General features: G+C 42.6%; 1 protein-coding gene and 1 long non-coding RNA gene across 4 annotated transcripts in view; both read left to right on the plus strand.

Annotated features, from left to right (window-relative positions):
* The window catches only part of LOC119295588 (protein ROOT HAIR DEFECTIVE 3-like), a 39,778-nt gene extending 20,802 nt beyond the window's left edge, over positions 1–18,976 (plus strand). The window contains exons 14-20 of the mRNA XM_037574026.1: positions 2,378–2,540; positions 2,698–2,828; positions 16,890–17,152; positions 17,230–17,323; positions 17,403–17,555; positions 17,696–17,791; positions 18,965–18,976. Of these exons, the coding sequence (XP_037429923.1) occupies positions 2,378–2,540; positions 2,698–2,828; positions 16,890–17,152; positions 17,230–17,323; positions 17,403–17,555; positions 17,696–17,791; positions 18,965–18,976 (912 nt within the window). The remainder of the gene's footprint in view (positions 1–2,377; positions 2,541–2,697; positions 2,829–16,889; positions 17,153–17,229; positions 17,324–17,402; positions 17,556–17,695; positions 17,792–18,964) is intronic.
* On the plus strand, positions 5,509–8,534 carry LOC119357486. 3 transcript variants are annotated; one of them, XR_005172209.1, is made up of 4 exons: positions 5,509–5,897; positions 6,419–7,616; positions 8,113–8,201; positions 8,291–8,534. It is a non-coding gene; the product is annotated as an uncharacterized LOC119357486 (long non-coding RNA). The 3 variants fall into 3 exon arrangements; XR_005172210.1 differs by having other exon boundaries at positions 6,419–6,502; positions 6,702–8,201; XR_005172208.1 differs by having other exon boundaries at positions 6,419–8,201.
* Positions 18,977–23,776: the final 4,800 nt, after the last annotated feature.

The following is a 23,776-nucleotide window of genomic DNA, read 5'->3' on the forward strand; positions in this document are numbered from 1 at the left end:
AATCAAAGGTTCCACCTAATCTTGGGCAAATCCCTAAAATTGCAACGCATTTACGGAGAAAAAAAAAAGGAAACAGAGGAGTTTACCTAGTAGGAGGGATTGGAGATCGAATCCGGGCCTCAAAACTTCAGATCTAAGAGGGGTGTGGGGGGGATCCTAAGGGAGCGCCGCTGCCGCCGCTCTCTGTAAACAGAGCAACTGCTCAGAGGGGGAAGAACTGCTGGGAGGGGGGCGCTGTAAACAGAGCATCCGCCACTCGCAGCCACCAATGTCCCTGTTGCCGCCAGACTCGGCAAAAATCATATATTTGACCTCAGGGCGAAATCAAATCACAAAATGATCTGCTCTCGAAAAAATTTCATTCTGCCGACCCTTTCGTGTGGCGCTCGACAGCTAGGCGCCACACACCACTGTGCAGCGCCTCTGCCTTAGGCGTCGCACCTCCTGCCAGCGTGGCAGCCCTGGTTGGGTTGCGGCCCCACAGACAGCAGTGCAGCGCCCAACTGATAGGCGCCACACTGTGTAATGTGTGGCTGCGAGTGGCGGATGCGACCCTGGCTTCCCGCGGTGCCTGCGCTCACCACGTGCGACCACCTAGAGCGCCACTCCGCACGGATCCATGGCAAGAATGATGACTTCTAGTAGCCAGCCCGCAGTGCCCCATATCGGGTTGTACCTTTGCGACACCTACTACATTGTGATGGCAAAATCACGCTGGCGGCAAGCGCCGCACAGCCTCTGCCGTCGTACCTCCTAGGCCAAGATCTATGTGACCAACCATCCAACGAGATGCCCTCCGCCACCCTTCTGAGGCCTGCCCGTGCTTGGCCAGAGGGCTCCTTAGGCAGTAGCGATAGATGGAGGGGAGGTTAGGCTAGAAGGCGCCGCGGTGAGGTCCGTCATGCCCTAGGATCGGCGGAGTGGGGGTCAAGAACCTTATGGTGAATCTATTTTCTTGTTTATTGCCCCCCAATAATTGATGAAATAGCCCCCCCTCCCTTTTATATTATAAAGCAACCATCACTTACATCCAAGTAACCGATACAAATGCACACCACACACACACATCCAAGGCGAGATGCAAGGATGCTGGGCACCTAGTCACAACCTCAACGACTACCATGCACCTGTAAGATGTGCAGAAAAGAATCGCTTAGAGCCGACGGAGACCACCACCAAGATGTGCAATCGTCTGGGAAGATGTGTGATGGACCACGCAAGATCAAGGACTCCAAGACGACCATGAAATGTCGCCACCGTCCGATCCGAAGATCAAGTTTCCACCCTGAGTTAGACCGAAGGAGTGGGAGCACCACGATGGAGCCTGCAAGGAGGAACACAACATTCACGGACACCGTCACCATCGGCCAGTGCACGGACTAGGCTAGTGATGTACCCCGGAGCCTCAACCCCTCCATCGCATCTCCGCTCCCCCAACTACACGCAGCCATGCTGCCCGAACGGCCATGGTTGCCCGCCCACATCCGAGCCACGTAGTCCGCCCACGACCAACATGCGTCCCACCGCCAAGACCGCCGCCCTGCCATCGGACCATAGCGAGAGCCACCCAAGGACACGATTTTGACAAGATCCATGCCCCCAACCACCTCCTATACCGTCGGTGGTCACCTGGCCTCAAGAAGAACCGCGACCAGGCCGACACATGGCCGAAGGGAAGGGGGGGGAGGAGCGACACATGGCCATGACCGACACCCATGTGACGGCAACGGGGCACATGCCGGCGCACCCGTCCCTCCTACCAGCCATCCCCCAGAAACCCATGTTTCGCCCTTGAAGACAAAGGTCTGGACATCCACCTCCACCACTGTCGTGCCGCCCCGCACCAGAGAGCCACAGCGAGAGGGGGCGCCCGCGACCGGTCGCACGTGACCCGCAACGCCAGAGGCGGATTCTAGGAGCTGTCGAGAAGCAGCCGCCGCCATCAGCACCCGCCGGCCCGCATCACGGCCATGCCGCCCATCACGCCGACGCCACACTACTGTTGCTGGCCCGCGCTGGAGCGCCTCTGCGCCCAGCATCGAGCGCCACGTCTGGCACGCGAGATCCAGCCTGCACCGCATCCCCCGCGCGAGGAGACGAAGTGGCCCTGCCGGCGGCGGCGATGATCTAGCTTCGCCCGCTCACGCCCCTGGGCGGCGGTGAGGTAGGCAGGAGAGGAGGGGAGGGGAGCGGCGGCGCTAGGGTTATCCTCCTGGATGCTCGCGGGAGCATCACGGTAGGAGGGGAGGGGGCCCTTAGAAAGGAATGACCGTCCGCCAATCATTTCATCTCCATGCGTAGAATTGCTGCATTGTTGTCCCTGAAAAGTCTTCTCTTGTGTACTTTTTTCTTATGTGATACATATTTTCTTTCGTAGCTCGTCTATCCTGCGTACAAATCTCTTATGAAGCATTTGCTGAATGGAACTTTAAAAGCATTCGAGGAGTCCTTTCATAAGGCCCAAAAAAAACAGGAATTTGAAGTTGCTGCTCGTGATTGTACTCAATCATTCTTGCATAAGTTCACAAAAGGATGTGAAGGTATGTTTTTGATGGTACTACTTTCTTTTACATGGAAAATGAAATGATTTACGTTACTGGGTACTGGTAGCATTCTTATTCTAAAGAATGTTATTCCTTAATTTGCACTCTACTCCGATTCTGTCCAAATGCTTTTATCTTGCATGTGGCTTTACAGATGCTACTATTCAACAAATGACATGGGATCCTGCAACTTTCGAGAATAAGCTTAAGCATGCCATCGACGCTCATGTGGAGTCAGTTCGTGTTTTGAAACTGAAAGTGGCAGATCTTTGTGGCAGATCTCAGGTTCTTCCGAACTTCCGATTCATCTTTTATAATCAAATTATATGTTGACGTAACTGTCATGGCAAAGCATGGACACCTTGTTTTATCTGGGACATGTTATTTCAGGGGAGACTTACAAGAGCTCTAGCAGAACAAGTCAAGGAGTTTCTACGTTCAGCTCCATATAACGCCTGGGAAGCTATTAAAACGCATCTTGTAGCCGAGACAAGAGCTACTGCTGCGGATCTTGAAGATGCTCTTTTAGATTGGAAGGTCGATGAAGGTACAGTGAAAGAACTGCTTTCAACGCTGGAAAATCATGGTAAGAGCGTTGTTGAATCAAAGGCAAAAGAAGAAGCTGCAACTATCTCAATCCGCATGAAAGACAGGTGAGCTGCGCTCCATATCTAAGTCAAAAGCAGCTCCTCTGTTGCACGAAGACTAAATGGTGGTGCAATATGTGCAGATTCACGATATTATTCAATGCCGATATGTCAGGAGCAAGGAATGGAAAAGTAGATATACAAGCAATTGCTGAATCTGCCCGCGATGAAGTATGTCGAATTTAATACTGTCTATTTGAAAGAAAAAAAGTGATTTAGGAGCTGAGACTTGTTCTTCCTTCTTTCCGTCCAGTGTATGGTGATGCTTTGGATAATATCGGCAATTCGGTTAGATGGAGACGGTGATACCTTTGAAAACTTTCGTTCCCTACTAGTACTTGATAAGAGTTGGCAATTGGATCCCCTGGCCTCCATCTCAAGGAAAAAGGTATATGTGCCACGCGTCATGCATACATAAATACGTTTCTACTGAATCAATGCTGTGTTTTTACTTAGCACCTCCTTTCATCGTAGATTATATGTTTTTTCTGATTACCTGAACAAGAAATAATCAAATGGATACCATTACCAGGAGCTGATTCTAAAGGAGGGAACTTTAATCTCCCCTGACAACTGCAAGTTACTCCGGAGCCAATTTATGGTTCACGTTGATTGCATTGTCACCCTGGTCCTACTTGCTGAGGTATTCTCGCTAGCTCCATGACATCCGTTGTTTATTTCAGTAGTTATGATAAACGGGAACGAGACGAATTTTCGTACGGGAGACGGAACTCTGGTCGGAAGGGGTGTGATTGGTCCGATCATAATGGGGATCGAAACCCTGACGAACATGAGTCACCCGTGAAGGCCGTCCGGCAAAAAGGCGTTTCTCCCTCGTGGAGAGTCCGCTTCAGCCCCCCGTGGCCTTCACGGGACCGGAGACATGACCTCATGGTTCGACGGGAACCGGGGCATGCCAAAATAGAGTGTGCTATTGTTCATCATTGCATGACGTATCTTCAACAAAATCAAGAGCAAACATTGTGGAGAGAGACAAAGTTTCGATCCGAGTACTCATGGAACGGGCCCGTAGTCACCTCGGTCAGAGCCCCTATGCCCCATTTGCGTTGTCCCCCCGGAGGTTATCCTACGTTGCCCAGCACAAAAGGAATGACCATTTTGCCCCCACTTTTTTACACCATACCGGAGTTGGGGGCCACCAAACTCCATGCTACATGCCTACAACCCTTTTTACACCTCCAGGAGCCCATCCTTTCTGGTTTTCCAAGGGAGATAATATATAGGGATACGTGTCCTTTCTAGTTTCCACGATGAACATTCCTCGCAATATGCAGGGATTATTTCTACGCATAAATACAATATGTATGGTTTTCATTAGTAGGTCATATTGAGAAAACAATTAGTATAAATTCCCGTGATCTTCGGTGAAGGGGTGTCGCCCTCTTCCAAGGTACGAAGATCCATATGGACCGTTATCTCGTTCGTCATGTGCTTACGTACTCCCTCTGTTTAGATCACTATGTTTGTGATCTTAACCGCCTTATATTAGTGTACATAGGGAGTAATATATTTAGCTTACATATGGAGTAATATATAATGCTTATTCTGCCATGCATTGGGTAAGCCTATTAGTTTATGGGTTGTGCATGATACCAAAACTCTAAATGGAATAGTTTGTAGCACGCGATATTGTTGATCAACTGAATTTACTGTACATAGAAAATATGGTGACATGGATAGTATATAATAGTAAAAATAGAAGAGTATTCTATTTTAAATAATGTATGCATAATAATAAAGTATGGAGTGCTTCTGCCCATGCACCGTCATCATTTTTATAGAAAACCGTTATTTACCATGCATCTACATTTAAGTGAAAAAACGAACCATTTTTACTGTCTTACAGAAAAACCCACTCCCTTTTCTGGTAAATAACCATAACTCCACCATCACTACCCCAAACTCGTTTTTTCGTGGCGGTCCTGCACTATCCTTCACGATTGAGTACGTGTAGGCCTTCAGGAGACACGGAAGGAAATAGCCTCGTATTTTGGCTTGACCGGTCAAAATCCCTAAACTACAAGTCCATCCCCACTTCTTTCCTCGCTGCTCATCTCATCTCCACCATGGCCGCCTCCGGCGCCACCCCCTGTCCATCGACGCCGTTTGCCTGCACACCTGCCGTCGCGGCGCCGCCTCCCTCCCCAACCAGCGCCGTATCCCTCCGCATCCAGGTTGCACTCTCGGCGTCCAGTGCCGCTTTCCTTCCCCATCGAGCGCCTTCGTCTTCTTCCTCCTCACAACAGCGCCGCCACCCTGGCCGAGTCCCCGCCACCCCATGCCGCACCCCGCCCCCACCCCCTGCGCCCCCCATCCAGTGTCCTCGTCCTGTATACTCATCTGCCCTAGAATCTGCAGGTGTACCGGTGAATCGAGTCAGGGAGAAGAAACCCGAGACGGGGGAATCAAGTCAAGATCTGGGTTTGCTTGCCCAGATGTGATATCTTGTGCATTTTAATTTTTTTTCTGAATTATTTTGTGAAGGATTTGTTATTTGTGTTTATGGATCAGTTGCTGGAAGAAATAGAAGTCGATGTATGGATCATGCAGTTTTAACTTACATGTCTGTCTATCTGCTCATGTTTCCCGAGTTCCCTGTGGAGTATGGATCACTAAATTATTTTCTGTTCTCAGATCTGTCTTGCTGGAGGTCAAATAACTATGGATCTATCTTGTTGGAGGTCAGGTAACTGAATCTGTCTTTTTGGAGGTTAAGTAACTGTGAATCTGTCTTTTTGGAGGTCAAGTGACTTTAGAACATACTATATGATATGATGTGTCAACTGTTCTGTGAGTAATCATATATGCACATGTTAAATAAATCATGCTCGGTGTGTTCGGCAGCATCCTTGCACCTCTCAATTATTCTTGTGAATACCACCTTGCTTCAGATGCCATCATTTTTATGTCGCTGTTATGCCTAATTGGATGATTTTAGCTTTTAGTTGTTGCAAAATAGGTCTCATGTCTGCATTCCTAGTTCTTTTTCTTACTATACACACATTGTTTGCCATGAGTGCTGCCATGGAATTGGGCCTCATTCCATAACCCTTCCTGGCGGTAAAAAGTCCATGGTTAGAATGGTATGTATGCAAGTAGCAATGTAGATAAATACTTGCTCGATTAGGAGCTATGACAGAAAAGAGAAAGAGTGGTATATCCTATCTGGTTCCACTAGTTGACTCTCCTTTTTTAATAAATGTACAGGAACTTCAAGAATGTCATTCAGCATTGGAGGAGGCAAAGGCTGATATAGTTGGTCAGTGGGTGCTGAATTTTCTTATAAACAAGGTTGGTTACTTCATCGGTTATCAGAGTATCAGGGCACTTGTGTTAGAGCCCAGTGTTGTGGGGCCCAAGCCAGCCAATTCCTTATATTTCTGTAGGGAAATATTAGGGATGCATATTCCTTTCTTTATATCCCCAGTATGCAATCATATAATACTTAAAATGGAATCACATAATATCTCGTTTGCATCTGTTCTGTCAGGGGTTGCTTCCTAAGAGCCTATCAAAATCTATGTATGTCTATTTCCCGGCTGGATGCTTTCGGTCAATTAATTGCTTCTTATTGTGCCAATCGGTTGAAGTTGAACAACTATATATTTTTTTCCCATGACCATAGTAGGTTTGGAAGAGAAACTAAAACCAAGATTAATTTCGAGTTGAAGTCACACTTCTGTGTTTGTTATTCGTGTCTTTACAAAAAAGTTTGGTCTCACATGAAATTAGTCTATTTGTTTATTTACGGCGGATCTCACATGTGAGTAAAGTATATTTGTTTATATATCTCTTGAAAGATTGCTAGTTCCACACATGGGGATGTGGATGCGTGTATTTGTTTATTTGGAAAGGATGTTTGACCCACAGGTGAACTCACCACCAACTCCAATCTTTATAAGTAGGAAACATATCCAAGCCAGAATTATTGATCCTCCTCTCCTGCCTTCACCAATTAAACATACAATTAAAGCTTTTGTTGATCTTATTCTGAAGCCTAATGGAGATGATTCAAAGAAGTGGCCACAGAGATTTGTGTTAGATGCTTAAACCATGGATTGTCACATTTATCCCTTTTGTGCATGTGATCCTGTATATATACATATCTGTCTGCTCTTTTTTGAACATTTGCATACCATACATCTCTATTTCTGACATAGGGTTTGAGTGTTTCCATGTTACAACAATGAATAAAAATTTCATCGATGCAGGTCCATCTTTTCAGACCACAGGATCATCCTAGTATCCCTGAATATCTTGCTTGTTTTCTTTTGACTAACCATCTGAGAATAGAATCGTAGATGTCATTCAACAAAGATGAACACTTATGAAGTTGGAAGTTTGCAAAATGTGGTGAGAGTATAGGTTGTGGCCCCATCAATAATGTCATGTCCACAAGCATCTTGTAAGTTCCTGCACCTTTGTTCCATATTCAAAACTACAACAAATGTTCTAGAATGTACCATGTTTGTTCATTCTTCAACAAATTGTTTCTTCCATGATGAGTAAAGCTGAATTATAATGTGGCCATCCTTTGCATTTCTCTTGAGCAAATTGTAGACCATAGCAAGTTCATTTATTTACTCTAATGTTCGCACATTATAATGTTCGCAAATTATAATGCTCATCTCTTTTTATTGTGTGTATAATGGATTTCTTTCCTGCTAGCATATACACCTACTTGCTGCTAGCATATACACTGTACAAGTTACTGGTAGAAAATTTATGTCGAAGGGAGATTCATGTGCACTTTCTAAAAGTATGGATGCTATACTATTGTACTTTTGTCATCTTATTTTTGGGTACTTTCATATATTTCATTTGTTCACCATTTTAGCTGTGTTTCCTTTGCCTACAGTTATGACCATATCTACTGATTCATATGTACTGAATTATTTCAGTTCCCTGGTGCCGTGTGGGGCATGCCATATGCTCATGGACCATTTTCCACACATGCACAAGTGTCGCTCCCCAAAAGTTACTTACCAAGGTTCGGCCCTTCCTTGTGTCCTCTCACTTTGTTGCGTCCATCGGCACATTGCTGGATCCAGGTTCAAGTGTACGCTGCCATTGTTGCAGACTGAACCAAGCTATTCTCAGGCTATGATGGGATGTCAATGCTTCAACTAGAGTATCTTTTTAACTTGCCTTCATATGATGAAGTTTAGTGGCAGCTCCTGTTAAGTTAAGCATTTTGTGTACTGTGAATTGGATGTGATCTTGTGCACATTGAGATATAAATAGATATATTGTGATCTTGTGAACTATGACTGGGCTTTGATGTATTTGTTTGTGCATTAATATGAATGGCTGTGGAAAAATATCTGTTATTTTTCATCTATTCTTTTGCACTGAATTTTGAATAATATTTCGAATTGTGGGTTGAATAGTCATTCCTGAAGGTGATCACTGATGATCTACAAGGCTGTCAACCTCATGCATTTTTCCTGATAGTTGTTCCTGACGGTTGGGCCGTCAGGACATGGAGTTCCATTGGCTCAGGGAGCCCCTCAGGAAACACCGTCAGGAATGTTATTCCTGACGGGTACCTTCAGGAATGATGGATGTTCCTGACAATCTGTTGCTGACGGGAATTTCCTGACGGTATGTGCTCATTCCTGACGGAATTGGCTCATTCCTGACGGATTTTGGCCGTCAGGAAAAAGTCAGTTTGGGGTAGTGCATTAAGTGACAGAAAATGAGTCATTTTTGCGTTTAGCAGAAAACCTCCTGCCATTTCTATAATTAACCCGCAGTCCATATAGAACAAATATTTTTTTAAATACCCAAACCATAACTCCAATTTAACATGTTATATATAAAATTTGATGATAAAAATGTGTAGAATTTGAATATGATGTTACTTTACATGTTAAATATTTTGAAAATGCAATTTAAGGCTGCAAGCTTAATCAATAGCGCATGATCCATCTTTCTTTCGTACGGGCACCAACCCGGATTACAATGAACGCCTGATGAAAGCCAAATTGGTGACGAAGCTAACCGTCGATAACCATGCATGTAACCCTCGGTAAATCTTGTATGAAAAAAAGCAGATTTCGCATCTTATGCCGGGAGAGATACACCTCGGCAAGACCTATTGGGGTCTTAGTCATGGTTCTTGGGTTACGTCCATGCGGTATTTCCTTCTCCCGTTGCAACAGACGGGCTCTTTTGCCATTAACTATAAATAGTCTTCTACCATAACTTTCAACTAATTTTTTTTAAGGTGACCATAACCTCATATGACCCGCCTACTATACAAGAAAAATTACAGATAAAAACTATATCAAAATGGATACCTTGTTTTATCTGGGACATGTTATTTCAGGGGAGACTTACCAGAGCTCTAGCAGAACAAGTCAAGGAGTTTCTACGTTCAGCTCAATCTAACACCTGGGAAGCTATTGAAACGCTTCTTGTATGCGAGACAATAGCTGCTGCTGCAGATCTTAAATATGATCTTTTAGATTGGAAGGTCGATGAAGGTACAGTGAAAGAACTGCTTTCAACGCTGGAAAATCATGGTAAGAGCGTTGTTGAATCAAAGGCAACAGAAGAAGCTGCAACTGTCTCGATCCGCATGAAAGACAGGTGAGCTACGCTCCATATCTAAGTCAAAAGCAGGCCCTCTGTTGCACGAAGGCTTAAATGGTGGTGCAATATGTGCAGGTTCACGAAATTATTCAATGCTGATATGTCAAAAGGAAGGAATGGAAAAGTAGATATACAAGCAATTGTTGAATCTTCCCGCGATGAAGTATGTCAAATTTAATACTGTCTATTTGAAAAAAAAAAGTGATTTAGGAGCTGATACTTGTTGTTCCTTCTTTCCGTGCAGTGTATGATGATGCTTTGGATACTATCGGCAATTCGGTTAGATGGAGCCAGTGATACCTTTGAAAACTTCCGTTCCCTACTACTTCATAAGAGTTGCCAATTGGATACTATCGGCCATTCGGTATGATGCAGTCTTTTTACTTAGCACCTCCTTTCTTGGTAGATTATATGTTTTTACTGATTACCTAAACCAGGAGCTGATTCTAAAGGCGGGAACTTTAATCTCCTCTGACAACTGCAAGTTACTCTAGAGCCAATTTATGGTTCAAGTTGATTCCATTGTACCCCAGGTCGTACATGCTGAGGTATCCTTGCTAGCTCCATGACATCAGTGTTTATTTCAGAAGTTATGAATAACGGGAGTGAGATGAATTTTCGGATGGGTGACGGAAGTTTGGACGGGAAATGCAAATTCATAACGAACGGGGTGTGATTGGTCGGATCGGCACAGGGATCAAAACCCGGAGAACATGAGCTACCCGTGAAGGCCGTCCGACAAAAAGGCGCATCTCCCTCGTGCGGACTCTGCTTCAGCCCCCCATGGCCTTGATTGGACCGGAGACATGATCACATGGTTCGGGACAAGGGCATGCCAAGAAAGAGTATGCTATTGTTCATTATTGCATGATGTATCTCGAACAAGATCAAGAACAAACGTTGCAGAGAGAGATGAAGCTTCGATTCGAGTACTCATGGAGACAAGATGGGATCACAATTGTGATTTGGGGGGGATGAGGGGGGGGGAGCGAAGTGGTCGTACCACTTTCACATGAGACGACGCGTGGTGTGGATGCGACCGGAGCGCGTAATGTAGTCTTCCCGGTTTGTTGTCTTCAAGAGGCCTCTCCGACGGGCCCGGAGTCGCCCCGGTCGGAGCCCTTATGCCCCGGTTGTGTTGTCCCCCCGGAGGTTATCCTACGTTGCCAAAGACAAAAGGAATGATTGTTTTGCCCCTTATTTTTGACAGCATAACGGAGCTGGTGCCCACCATACTCCATGCTACATGCCTACAACCCTTTTTACACCTCCCAGAGAGCGTTCTTTCTAGTTTCCCATGGGTAAAACATGTATGGGGATACATTTCCTTTTTAGTTTTCACGATGAACATTCCTCACAATGGCCAGGGATTATTTCTACACATAAATAAAATATGTATTGTTTTTATTAGTAGGTCACATTCAGAAATCAATTAGTATAAATTCCCATGATCTTCGGAGAAGGGGTGCACCCTCTTCCAAGGTACGAAGATCCATATGGACAGTTATCTAGTTCGTCATGTGCTTACGTACTCCCTCTGTTTAGATCACTACATTTGCGATCTAAATCGCCTTATATTAATTTACATAGGGAGTAATATATTTAGTTTAGATAGGGAGTAATATATAATGCTTATTATGCCATGCATTGGGTAACGCTACTAGTTTATATCTTGTGCATGATACCAAAACTCTAAATGGAAAGTTTGTACCACGCAATATTGTTGACAAACTGAATTTACTATACATAGAAAATATTGTGACATGGATAATCTATAATAGAACAAGTAGAAGAGTATATTTTTAGAGGTAATTGCACCGGTGGTATCTGAACTTGCCATTAATGTTCAGTTTGGTGTCTGAACTTGACAAATAGGCTGAACTGCTTATAAAACTTGACAGACGCGTGCAACTACGGTGCTAATCTCATATGGACATTGCACGGGGCCCACTTGTAGCGATAAAAAGTTTACACTTTAATAATATATCCATGACTAGTGTGTCCCGTCTGTCAGTATAGAAGGAAAATTTAAATTTAAAATATTAATCAACTGGAGTCGAACTTGCCATTAATGTTCAGTTTGGTGTCTGAACTTGACAAATAGGCTGAACTGCTTATAAAACTTGACAGACGCGTGCAACTACGGTGCTAATCTCATATGGACATTGCATGGGGCCCACTTGTAGCGATAAAAAGTTTACACTTTAATAATATATCCATGACTAGTGTGTCCCGTCTATCAGTATAGAAGGAAAATTTAAATTTAAAATATTAATCAACTGGAGTCGAAACTGCAAGGAAAAGCTTCAAGACAAGCTGCGCTGACCGGTACACCGACCAGGCTTGTATGTTAAGTCTTCACCCTCTGGCTTAATGAATTGTAAATGAAAAGGCCTGTGGTGCTTAGATGGGCTGCAGCCACCGGCCCATTTAGCACATGTTAACTGTTTTAAAGAAATGCAAAAGTCTCTAAATTATAGTCATAATAATAGAAGTTAGACTCAAAAAGTAATGATGTATTAATACATAAACTCGTGTATAGAAATGTTTGTACTCACTAAAACATAATTTAATGGAGATTCTTATATAATCCATGCCTGTACATTTTAAATGTTTGTATTTACTAAAGATTTTCAAACAATCATGTCCTATATTTAAAATAGTATTTCCTATATAATACGTGGATATTTCTAAAAATTACAGGAATATTTTTGAGTAAATTATTTTTTTACATACCTCTATATATTTATTTTGTGTGCACACGTATATTTGTGTACCATGAGGTTATTATTTACCACAAATATTAATTAACCCATAGCGCGGCAGGCGGCTGGTCTATAGATTTTTTTTTAAACAATACATGCACACAAATGTGTGTATACCACGAGTTAATTATTAATAACACCCAAATATTTGTATACCATGGGGAATTTATTAATAAGGTAGGAATATTTGAATCTAACTATTATTATTTTCATATAAATTACAAACCATTATTTGTTTTTTTAAGTTAACATGCGTTAAATGGGCCATTGGCTGCAGCCTATTTAAGCACCAGAAGCCTTTATATTGACAATAGATAACATAAGAGGGGCATTGTTTTTTTTTTTTGAGGAACCGGCAGGAGCACTGCCTTTTTCTTTATAGAAGAGATGGCGAAAGGACGCAATTTACAGAGCGGCGAGCGTTTTTAGGGAACGTCGCAGAAACCACAAAAGACCAAATACACTGCCCAGTCAGCATATTATACGTCTACATATGTGTGTAGCACCGTATTTGCACGCGTTAACCAAGTTTTAGAACCAGCGTATTTTTCAAGTTCAGGCAGTAAACTAAACATTCAGGGCAAGTTTAAGTACCACCGCTGTAATTACCTTTTTTTAATAATATATGTATATTAATAAAGTACGGAGTGCTTCTGCCTATTCACCGTCCTCATTTTTATAGAAAACCCCTTCTGTTTTCATGTAGTTAACCCGTCATCCACGTTTAACCGAGAAATTGAACCATTTTTACTGTTTTACAGAACCCCTCCCCCCCCCACCCCCCACCCTTTTCTGGTAAATAACCAGCACTCCACCATTAAGTCACACAAAACGTATGAATTTTGTGTTCTAGCAGAAAATCCCCTGTCGTTTCTATAATTAACCCGCAGTCCATAGAGAAGAAATAATGGTATTTTTAAAATATCTATATCTTTTAAACCCTAACTCCAATTTTAACATGTTATATATGATATTTGACTAGAAAAATGTGTAGAATATGAATATGATGTTATTTGACCCGTTTAATATTTTGGAAATGCTATTTAGGATGCAACCTTAATCAATAGCACACGACCCATATTTCTTTTGTACCGACACCGACCCAGATTACAATGAACACCTCATCAAAGCCAAATTGAAGACGAAACAAACCGTCGATAACTGTGCATGTATGCCTCGGCAAAATCTTGCATGAAAGAAAATCAGATTTCTCATCTTATGCCGAGAGAGACGCCTCGGCAAGACGCATTGGGGTCTTAGTCATGGTTCTTGGGTTAGGGCCGTGCGGTATTTTCTTCTCCCGTTGCAAAACACGGGCTCTTTTGCTAGTAATTATAAATAGTCATCTACCAAAACTTACAACTAAAAAAATTTAAGGTGACCATAACATCAAATGCATATGACCCGCCTAGTAGTATACAACAAAAATTACAGGTAAAACTATATCAATCTAGGAACAACCCCCAACATATATAAAATATCATTCCGAGAAAAGATAACATCTACTTGAGAAATATCAAATTAGGGTGGGATGCAACCATCTTGCAATAACAGCAAGAACAGCAACCACTTGGTGCCACAAGAACAACAACAAGAGCAAACACTTGGCTATCATGCTTAACTGAAACTTGGGTCCTAGCTAGCAGCACCTGGAGACTCCAGACCCAGCTCCACAGGCACACTGCTTACTCATTTGCGACCAACATGGCACTTCCGAGCAGAAAAACTACAACAACAAATAACAAAAGACATTGCCATCTGTAGCAACCAATAGGTCCACATTGTGGTCATCAGCCTTTCTTAGGTTCCTTGATTGTTGGGAATAAGCCGTGACAGAGCATAGTGGCAACCGGCGTCAGTGCGCCAGATCAGGTCCGTGGCGGTGCAGAACGGCGTGAGCGCGCCAGCTGGGTCATGGCTGTGCGTGTGTGTGTGCGCGCGCTCGTAGTGATAGTTAGGCTATTAGGCAGTAGCGGGTGTGTGCGCGTTCGATCAGCTGAGCTGCCCGCGTCCAGCGCATTTGTGCTCTCCATGTGTGAGGCTGAGCGGATCACTCGCATGCAGCAGCCAGGCGTTCGTGCCTGCGTGCTTGGCGGAAGCGTGGGCGCTCCGTTGCTGCCAGGGCTACAAAGCCGGCTGGGTTGTGTTGTGTTTGTTGCGTAGTGGTTAGTCGAGCAATCAAAAAGTAAGGTGTGGGCGTACGTCGCCAGTAAACCACGTGTCCTCCGTGCTTCATCTACCTTTTGTCTAAGCAAGAGAGAGCAAGAGTTAGACTAGGGTTAGCACCAACATTGATAAGCATGCCATGGACGCTCATGTGGAGTCAGTTCGTGCCCTGAAAGCGAGAATGGCGGATCTTTGTGGCAGATATGAGTTTCTTCCGAACTAGGGATGGCACCCGCAGGGTATGGGTACGGGTGGAGCTACCACATACCCTTACCCATCCACCCTGAATTTACCCATCACCCATACCCATATCTGTCAAGGGTACAATTTTTCCCACACCCGTCACCAGACATGGTATATGGGTACCCGCGGGTAAAAATACCCGTGTTTATAACACATCAATTCAGTAGAAAAAAGTTGTAAAAAAACAACATATAGGCATAAATTATTAATAGCAACATATTTTAAACAACAATATAATGTACAAGAACATATTGTAATAACAACACATTCTCATAAACAAAAATACCTGCCTATAAAGTGACACATAGAAATGTTAAACAACAACACATAATCATAAATAACAACACATAGGCATACACTTTAAGTTCACAAAATCATTATAAATTATAGAGACAATTTAACTACACATTATTTTTATGTAGCATGATTAGGAGGGGAAAATTAATACATTGGAATATTAAAAGAAACTCACTCGTCAATATTTTAGATGGGTACATGGGTATGCGGGCATGGGTTCTACGATCCCAGACCCGTACCCACTCTACCCGACGGGTATGATATTTTCCCATTTAAGTACTCATGGGTAAATTTTTGTCCCATACCCTTACCCCTTACCCTAATAGGGTATTTACCCGCAGGGTACGCGGGTAATGGGTACCAATTGCCATCCACTGGTAGAAAAAGGGCCTATAGTCCCGGTTCGTAAGGGCCTTTAGTTCCGGTTCCTGAACCGGGACTAAAGTGTCGGTACTAATGCCCTGACCACGTGGAGCTCCACCTTTAGTCCCGGTTGGTAACACCAACCGGGACTAAATTAAATTTTATGATTCTTTTTTGAAAAAAAAAGTTTATTTTTTTTTATTTTCAAACTTCTGAATTTGACGCTTAACTTTCGGGTTCTATTCTCGCTCGCTCCAAGTCTGCACTTGTTGTTTTCCTGACAATAGTAAGATGTCAATCCTATTAACCTTCAGGAATTTTGCTTGAGCATGAAGTGACACATTTCATAGTTTTATTTTGAAACTATTGTTTTAAAAAACAATAATTATTTAGTAACACTAATATTTCTTGAATAATTAGTTTGACCATTGTTTGACCATAGTTTGACCAGATTTGACCAAAATTGAAATAACTAAAATAATTATTTAGTAACACTAATATTCTAGAATAATTAGTTTGACCATTGTTTGACCACAGTTTGCCCACTGTTTGAATATTTTTCAATTTTTTCCACTCTAGATCTTAAAAGCCCCGTAACTTTTTTCTATTAGGTTTTTGAGGATTTTGAAAATGTTTAATGGGGTTAAATTTGGATGTAACTTTTCGAGTAGATGATTTTTCATATAAAAAACTTTTTCATCTGAGTTAGTATGCAAAAGTTATGCCCATTTTTACAAATTTCAGAGAGATTTTGCAAATAAAGTCAAAATTCACATTTGCAAATTTTCCCAACAACTAGACCACATATCACATGAGAAACTTATTTTCTTTTATTTTTTGACATTTCCATTATTTTCTTTTATTTTTTTAAAACTGAAAAGGTGATCCACGGTTCGTGCCTCAAACCGGGACTAAAGGTCTAATCTTTTGTCCCGGTTTGAGGCACGAACCGGGACTAAAGGTCATCGCACCCTTTAGTCCCGGTTCATGTCTTAAACCGGGACTAAAGGGCCCGAGTGAACCAGGACTAATGCCTTAGCCGCACGAACCGGGACCAATGCTCACATTAGTCCTGGTTCTAGACTGAACCGGGACTAATGGGCTGAGCCGGCCTGGACCATAGCCCTGTTTTCTACTAGTGATCGCTATTTCAAACTTCCGATTCGTCTTTTATCAAATTATATGTTGACATGACTGTCATGGCAAAACAATGGATACCTTGTTTTATTTGGGTCATGTTATTTCAGGGGAGACTTACAAGAGCTCTAGCAGAACCAGTCGACGAGTTTCTACGTTCAGCTCGAGATAACACCTGGGAAGCTATTAAAACGCTTCTTGTAAGCGAGACAATATTTGCTGCTGGGGATCTTAAATGTGCTCTTTTACATTTTGAGCCCAATGAAGGTACAATGAAAGAACTACTTTCAAGGCTGGAAAATCATGGAAGGAGCATTATTAAATCAAAGGCAAAAGAAGAAGCTGCAACTGTCTCAATCCGCATGAAAGACAGGTGAGCTGTGCTCTATATATAAGTCAAAAGCAGGTCCTCTGTTGCACGAAGACTAAATGATGGCGCAATATGTGCAGGTTCACAAAATTATTCAATAATGATGCCCCTATATCAAGAGTACAGAAAGAAGAAGTAGATATAAAAGCAATTGCTAAATCTGCACAGGATGAAGTATGTCAAATTTAATACTGTCTATTTGAGAAAAAAGTGATTTTGGAGCTGAGACCTGTTCTTCCTTCTTTCCGTGCAGTGTATGATGATGCTTTGGATAATATTGGCAATTCGGTCAGATGGAGAGGGTGGTACCTTTGAAAACTTCCGTTCCCTACTACTTGATGAAGGGCCTCAGACGACAGATAAGAGTTACCAATATGATCCACTGTCCTCCATCTCATGGAAAATGGTATGTGTGCCACGCGTCATATAAATACGTTTTTACTGAATCAATGCAGTGTTTTTAGTTAGCACCTCCTTTCATCATAGATTGTATGTTTTTTTTCTGATTACTGGAACTAGAAATAATCGAATGGATACCATTACCAGGCGGGAACTTTAATCTCCCCTGTCCAGTGCAAGTCACTCTGGAGCAAATTCATGGTTGAAGTTGATTCTATTGTCAAACCGGCCCGAGATGCTCAGGTATCCTCGCTAGCTCCATGGCATCAGTCATTTATTTCTGCAAAAAAATTGAAGGACAGTTGTATATGCTAACTATTTTCTGTTCCCCTCTAAAATGAAGTTCAAGAGAAGGATTCGGGGTGTATTGTTACTTCTTAGAGTGGCAGTCAGCTTGGGGACTGGCATGCCTATACCTTTTTGATGGCGTGGCATAATTGTTCGGCCTTCAACAATGCAGAATTGTAGTATATGGCTCTAACAAACTCTTCAATTTGTTTAGCACCGAGGTTATCAATTTTTGCGACTGCCCATTCGGTACAATAAAACAAACTTTTTTTTGTCTCCATAACTTATTTATGTAATAATGCCACGGGTATCCACATACCTAAAGTGTGGAAAAATATTTTAAATTATAGTAAGAGAAATACATCGGGAATGGTCTGTCTTTCTATGGGAACTAGCAACATGGCCCTAGGAAATGCGAAAGCAATAGTTTCCTCATCCAACACAAATGGTTTGTGTTGTAAATCAGAGAAATATTCAACAAATCTGGATTAGAAGATGGTAGAAGGAAGAACTAGAATGGGGAAAATATGGAGCGCCTTATCCAGCCTCCTCTTTCTCTGTATTCTATATAGATATGCGCTTTTACATCTTAGCCCCCCAACTGTTACATATTCACACATTTACACAACTCAACACTCCCTCTCAAGATGGGGTAAATGCATCATATAACCCCATCTTGCTACAAAGGATAGAAAACATTCTATCTGGTAAGCCCTTAGTCAAGATGTCTGCAAGATGGTTTGAGGAGCTCGCATATGTCATACAAATAATTCCTTGATCCAACTTCTCTTTAATAAAATGTCGATCAATTTCAACATGCTTTGTTCGATCATGTTGCACAGGATTTTGTGCAATACTAAGGGTTGCCTTATTATCACAATATAGCATCAATGGTTTAGTCTGAAATAAACCCAGCTCCATCAAAAGGATTCGCACCCATAACACTTCACACACTCCATGTGCCATGGATCTAAATTCTGCTTCAGCCGTGGACCGCGCTACAACACTTTGCTTTTTGCTGCGCCATGTGACAAGATTACCTCCAACAAATGTATAGTAGCCTGATGTTGACCTTCTATCATCCAAAGAGCCTGCCCAATCTGCATCTGTATAACATTCCACCTGCAGATTGCCATGTGATGTATATAGTAGACCTCGACCAGGACATCCCTTAAGATAGCGAATAATTCGGATCACAGCATCCATGTGGCGAGTCCGTGGATCATGCATAAATTGGCTAACAACACTTACAGCAAAAGCAATATCAGGACGAGTGTGTGAGAGATAAATCAGTCGTCCAACAAGCCTTTGATAGTGCTCTCGATCCACAGGAGATCCTGCTTCACTAACTAGGCGATGATTTTGCTCAATGGGAGTGGGAGCTGGACGACATTTGGATAGCCCAATTTCTAGTAATAAATCTAAAACATACTTTCTTTGACAGAGATAAATACCTTTTTTTGCTCCGAGAGACCTCAATTCCAAGGAAATATCGTAATTGTCCAAGATCTTTAACCTCAAACTCCTTCGCTAGCCGCATCTTCAAGTATTCTATTTCCTTAGTATCATCTCCTGTAATGATGATATCATCAACATATACTATCAGTATTGCTAACTTGCTCATATTACGCGTATAGAACAAGGTGTGATCAGCATTACTCTGATGATAGCCCATTTTAAGTAAAGATCTCCTAAAACGATCAAACCAAGCTCGAGGCGATTGCTTTAATCCATATAAGGATCGATGCAGCCACAAAACTTTATCCTTAGTCTGAGCAGTGTCAAAGCCCGGTGGTATATGCATATAAATTTCTACTTGAAGATCCCCATGGAGAAAGGAATTTTTCACATCTAGTTGATGAAGATCCCAACTAAGATTAGATGCACATGAGATTAAAGTTCGTACTGAACTCATCTTAGCAACAGGTGCAAAGGTTTCTTCGTAATCAATCCCATATGTTTGTGTGTATCCCTTTGCCACTAGACGTGCCTTATATCGCTCCACCTTGCCATCAGGATTCTGCTTGATCGTATACACCCACTTGCAACCCACTGGCTCCTTGCCATGTGGTAGTTTTACGAGTTCCCATGTGTTATTTTTCTCCAAAGCCTTCATTTCCTCCACCATTGCTTCCTTCCACTTAGGATGTTTAATAGCATCTCTCCAATCTGTGGGTATAGAGGTAGAGTCCAAAGAAGCAATGAAAGTCTTAAATGAGGGGCTGCAATTTTCATAAGAGATAAATTTAGCAATATCATGTTTATAACCCACACAATCCTTAAGACGTGCTGGTACGTCTTGATGTCTCATAGGTTTTCGTAAGGCGATAGGGCAATCATCTGGTGGAGATTTAGGAGCTGCAATAGGAATTTCAGTACCTTCCTCAGTCGTGTCATCAGTATAACCATCAACTAATGGAGAATCAGTAGGGTCCATAGCATGTCCGCTACCTTCCTCTGTTTCTTCACGCGACACTGAATCAAGAGGCAATGACCTGTAACTTGTAGACAGAGGGTTGTCATGTTGTATAACTTGTTGAGAAGTAGGAGTGTCACATACCTCATGAACAGTTGAGCTGCTCCTACCCTCATTAGTACTCGCATTTTCCTCCCCCTCTGTTCCTTGATCTGGTTGAGATATATCTAGCAAAGGAGTCAAAATTGAACCAATACGAACATCCCCCTTATCATAATTCTCCCCCTCACGACCAATACTATCAATAGTACTGATGGCTGACGTGTAATAAGGTTCTTTCTCCCGAAAAGTGACGTCCATACTCACAAAAAACCGTTTCTCAGTAGGGCACCAACAACGATAGCCTTTCTGGGGAGAAGAATACCCAACAAATATGCATCGAACAGCACGGGGATCAAGCTTTCCCACCGAGTTCCTGTAATCATGAACAAAACAAACACAACCAAACACCTTTGGTGGGATAGTAAACGAATTAGTACCACTTAAGAATTCCATTGGTGTTTTATAATTCAAAACCCGTGATGGCATGCGGTTTATTAAGTATGTTGCTGTTTTAATGGCCTCGCCCCAAAGAAATTTAGGTACATTCATTGTGAACATGAGGGACCGAGCAACCTCCAATAAATGTCTATTTTTACGTTCAGCGACTCCATTTTGAGCAGCAGTGTTCACACATGTAGTCTGGTGTATAATGCCATTTGAAGCTAGAAAATAGTCAAACTCCTGATTAACATACTCGGTTCCATTGTCTAAGCGAAATATTTTCACTCTTGCATTATATTGATTGCAAATCAAGGCATAAAAGTCTTTAAATGCAGATAACACATCACACTTTTGTTTGAGCAAATAAAGCCAAGTATATCGGCTAAAGCCATCGATAAAAGTCACAAACCAACGCTCTCCTAATAGAGAGGTTACAACTGAGGGACCCCAAACATCTGAGTGCACAATTTCAAAAGGGGTTTGACTTCTCTCACTACTACTAGGATAAGTAGCCCGTGTATGCTTAGCTAGTTCACATACATCACATACAAGCTTATCCTTGCAGCAGGAAGCAAAAAGTGATGGAAACATACGACTTAGGACTTGGAAAGATAAATGCCCTAGTCTACAATGGAGCAACAACAACTCATCTGTGGATGAGGTGGATGAGGTACATGCTGTAGCAAATGCAAGTGGAGCTGCAACATTGTCAAGATAGTACAGGCCATCACGCTCAGTTCCAGTCCCAAGTATTTTTCCTGACTTCAGGTCCTGAAATACACAGAACCGGGGCTCAAACATAGCTCTGCAATTAAGTGACTTTGTGATTGAACTGACAGATAGAAGGTTCATAGGAAAATCGGGAACATGTAAGACAAGACTTAAAGGTAAGGAACGTGTACAACTAATGGTTCCACATCCCATTATGGAAGACGAAGATCCATCAGCTATACGGAACTTATCCTTTCCTGAACGAGGTATGTATGATGAAAAATATTTTTGTGAACCTGTCATGTGATTTGTGGCACCCGAATCAATTATCCAGGGCACAAGTAAATGGTTCTCACCTTCTGCACTCCGAGAGCTGGCAGCTTCACTAGATCCTTCAGCAGTAACAACCATCAATTTTGCCTTGAACTCTTCTAGAGCCTGAGCAGCAATTGCAGGTAACTCTCCTGTGGATGATGCAAGATGAACTCGGTCTTGTTTTTTCTCGAAGCTGTTACCGCTGCCATTGAACCTGTTTATTTTTCTCTGCTGCCATCCTAGAGGATAACCAATCAACTCAAAACAATCCTTTTTCATATGGCCAGGTCACTTACAATGATCACACACAACTTTGTTTCTCCGTTTGTGGTCAAACTTAGTAGTATTTGCTTGACCACTTCTAAAACTCATAGAGGATTGTGTGTGAGTAAGTGCAGCACGATTATCACCATGCATCTATGGCATTGCTTCCTGATTGGCCAAACGAGTCTCTTCTTCAAGAATACTGGCAATAGTTTCATCCAAGGTAGGCCAGTCAGGAGATGCTTGTATCATCTGAGAGCGAAGTTTGAACTCAGGATTCAAACCTTCCAGGAAAACCTGCACCAACAATGGTTCAAACCATTCTCTGAGGAGAGTCAAATCTCTAGGATCATGTGGCTTGAATGGTCTAAAAAACTCTAGATCCCTGTAAAGTTTCTTCAATTCCCCTGCATACTCTTTAACTGATTTCTGGTCTTGTCTAAAGTGCCACATCTCATGTAGTATTCTGCTAACCTGCATTTTGTTTGATTTACCAGAAAACTGTTTTTCAATACTTGTCCAGACTTCAGCAGCAGTTTGAAAACTTTCAACTTGTTCCCGAACAGTTTTTTCCATTGAGCCCAACAGCCAAACCATGACTCGCTTCTGATTCTGCTCCCATTGTTCCTGCATTACCTCTCCTGGCTTTTTCTCATTTTCATTTAGGTACTTATGCAGACCATGCGCTTCCAGAATTAACGATGCATTGCGAGCCCAACTAAAATAGTCACCCGGACCAGTTAATTTCACTGGATTTGGTTCGAGGATAGACTTCTGAATTTCAGCCGAGCTACTAGACTTAACCTGTGCTTGCTCCATCAGCTGAGCAAGCATTCGCTGCATACTTTCACATAATTTTTCAACACTTGAATCTGCACCCTTGTCCTTGTCTTTGTCTCCCATGGTCACTAACTAGCAAGAGAACTCTACGGCAACAGACCACAAATAAGACTCACAGGTCACAAGTTTGTATCATCCAAACTCACCACTACCAAATCAGCCCAGCAAACAAAGTTGCCCCAGCCACAGAAAAGAGAACTGAATCACAAAGGACTCAAACTGACCGGAATCTCAGCAACTTAAAGTGAGAACAGCACCGCACCGTATTCGTCGTTCTTCTCTGTCGAAACCTCGATCTTGCTTGGCTCCACCAAATCGCAAAGGATCTGAGCGAAGATGAGCTCCAGCCGCCACACGACGGCAACACCTCAATGATGCGGCGTTACGGCAGAGCGAGAGATGCACTAGGATCGTCTTGCTCCGATGCGATGTTGTAAATTAGAGAAATATTCAACAAATCTGGATTAGAAGATGGTAGAAGGAAGAACTAGAATGGGGAAAAAATCTGGAGCGCCTTATCCAGCCTCCTCTTTCTCTGTATTCTATATAGATATGCACTTTTACATCTTAGCCCCCCAACTATTACATATTCACACATTTACACAACTCAACAGTCTGGCTTTGTGCTGAGTTCTGAAAATTTACCGAGTTCATTTTATCATGAACTCGGCAAAGTTTTTTTTAGAGGAGAAGGGCTCAAAGCCCCGGTTCCAATTGCATTACAAAAAGAAACCACAAGAGGTTCGAATTCAGTTACAGGTACGTGGGGGATAAACAGGACACATCGCTGCCCCAGCCAAAAGAGCAGACCGTGCCCACAGGGCCACAGTCAACAAATCAAGGGGAATTTA

The sequence above is a fragment of the Triticum dicoccoides genome, chromosome 1A (assembly GCF_002162155.2).
Source record: "Triticum dicoccoides isolate Atlit2015 ecotype Zavitan chromosome 1A, WEW_v2.0, whole genome shotgun sequence".
NCBI classification, from domain to species: Eukaryota; Viridiplantae; Streptophyta; class Magnoliopsida; order Poales; family Poaceae; genus Triticum; species Triticum dicoccoides.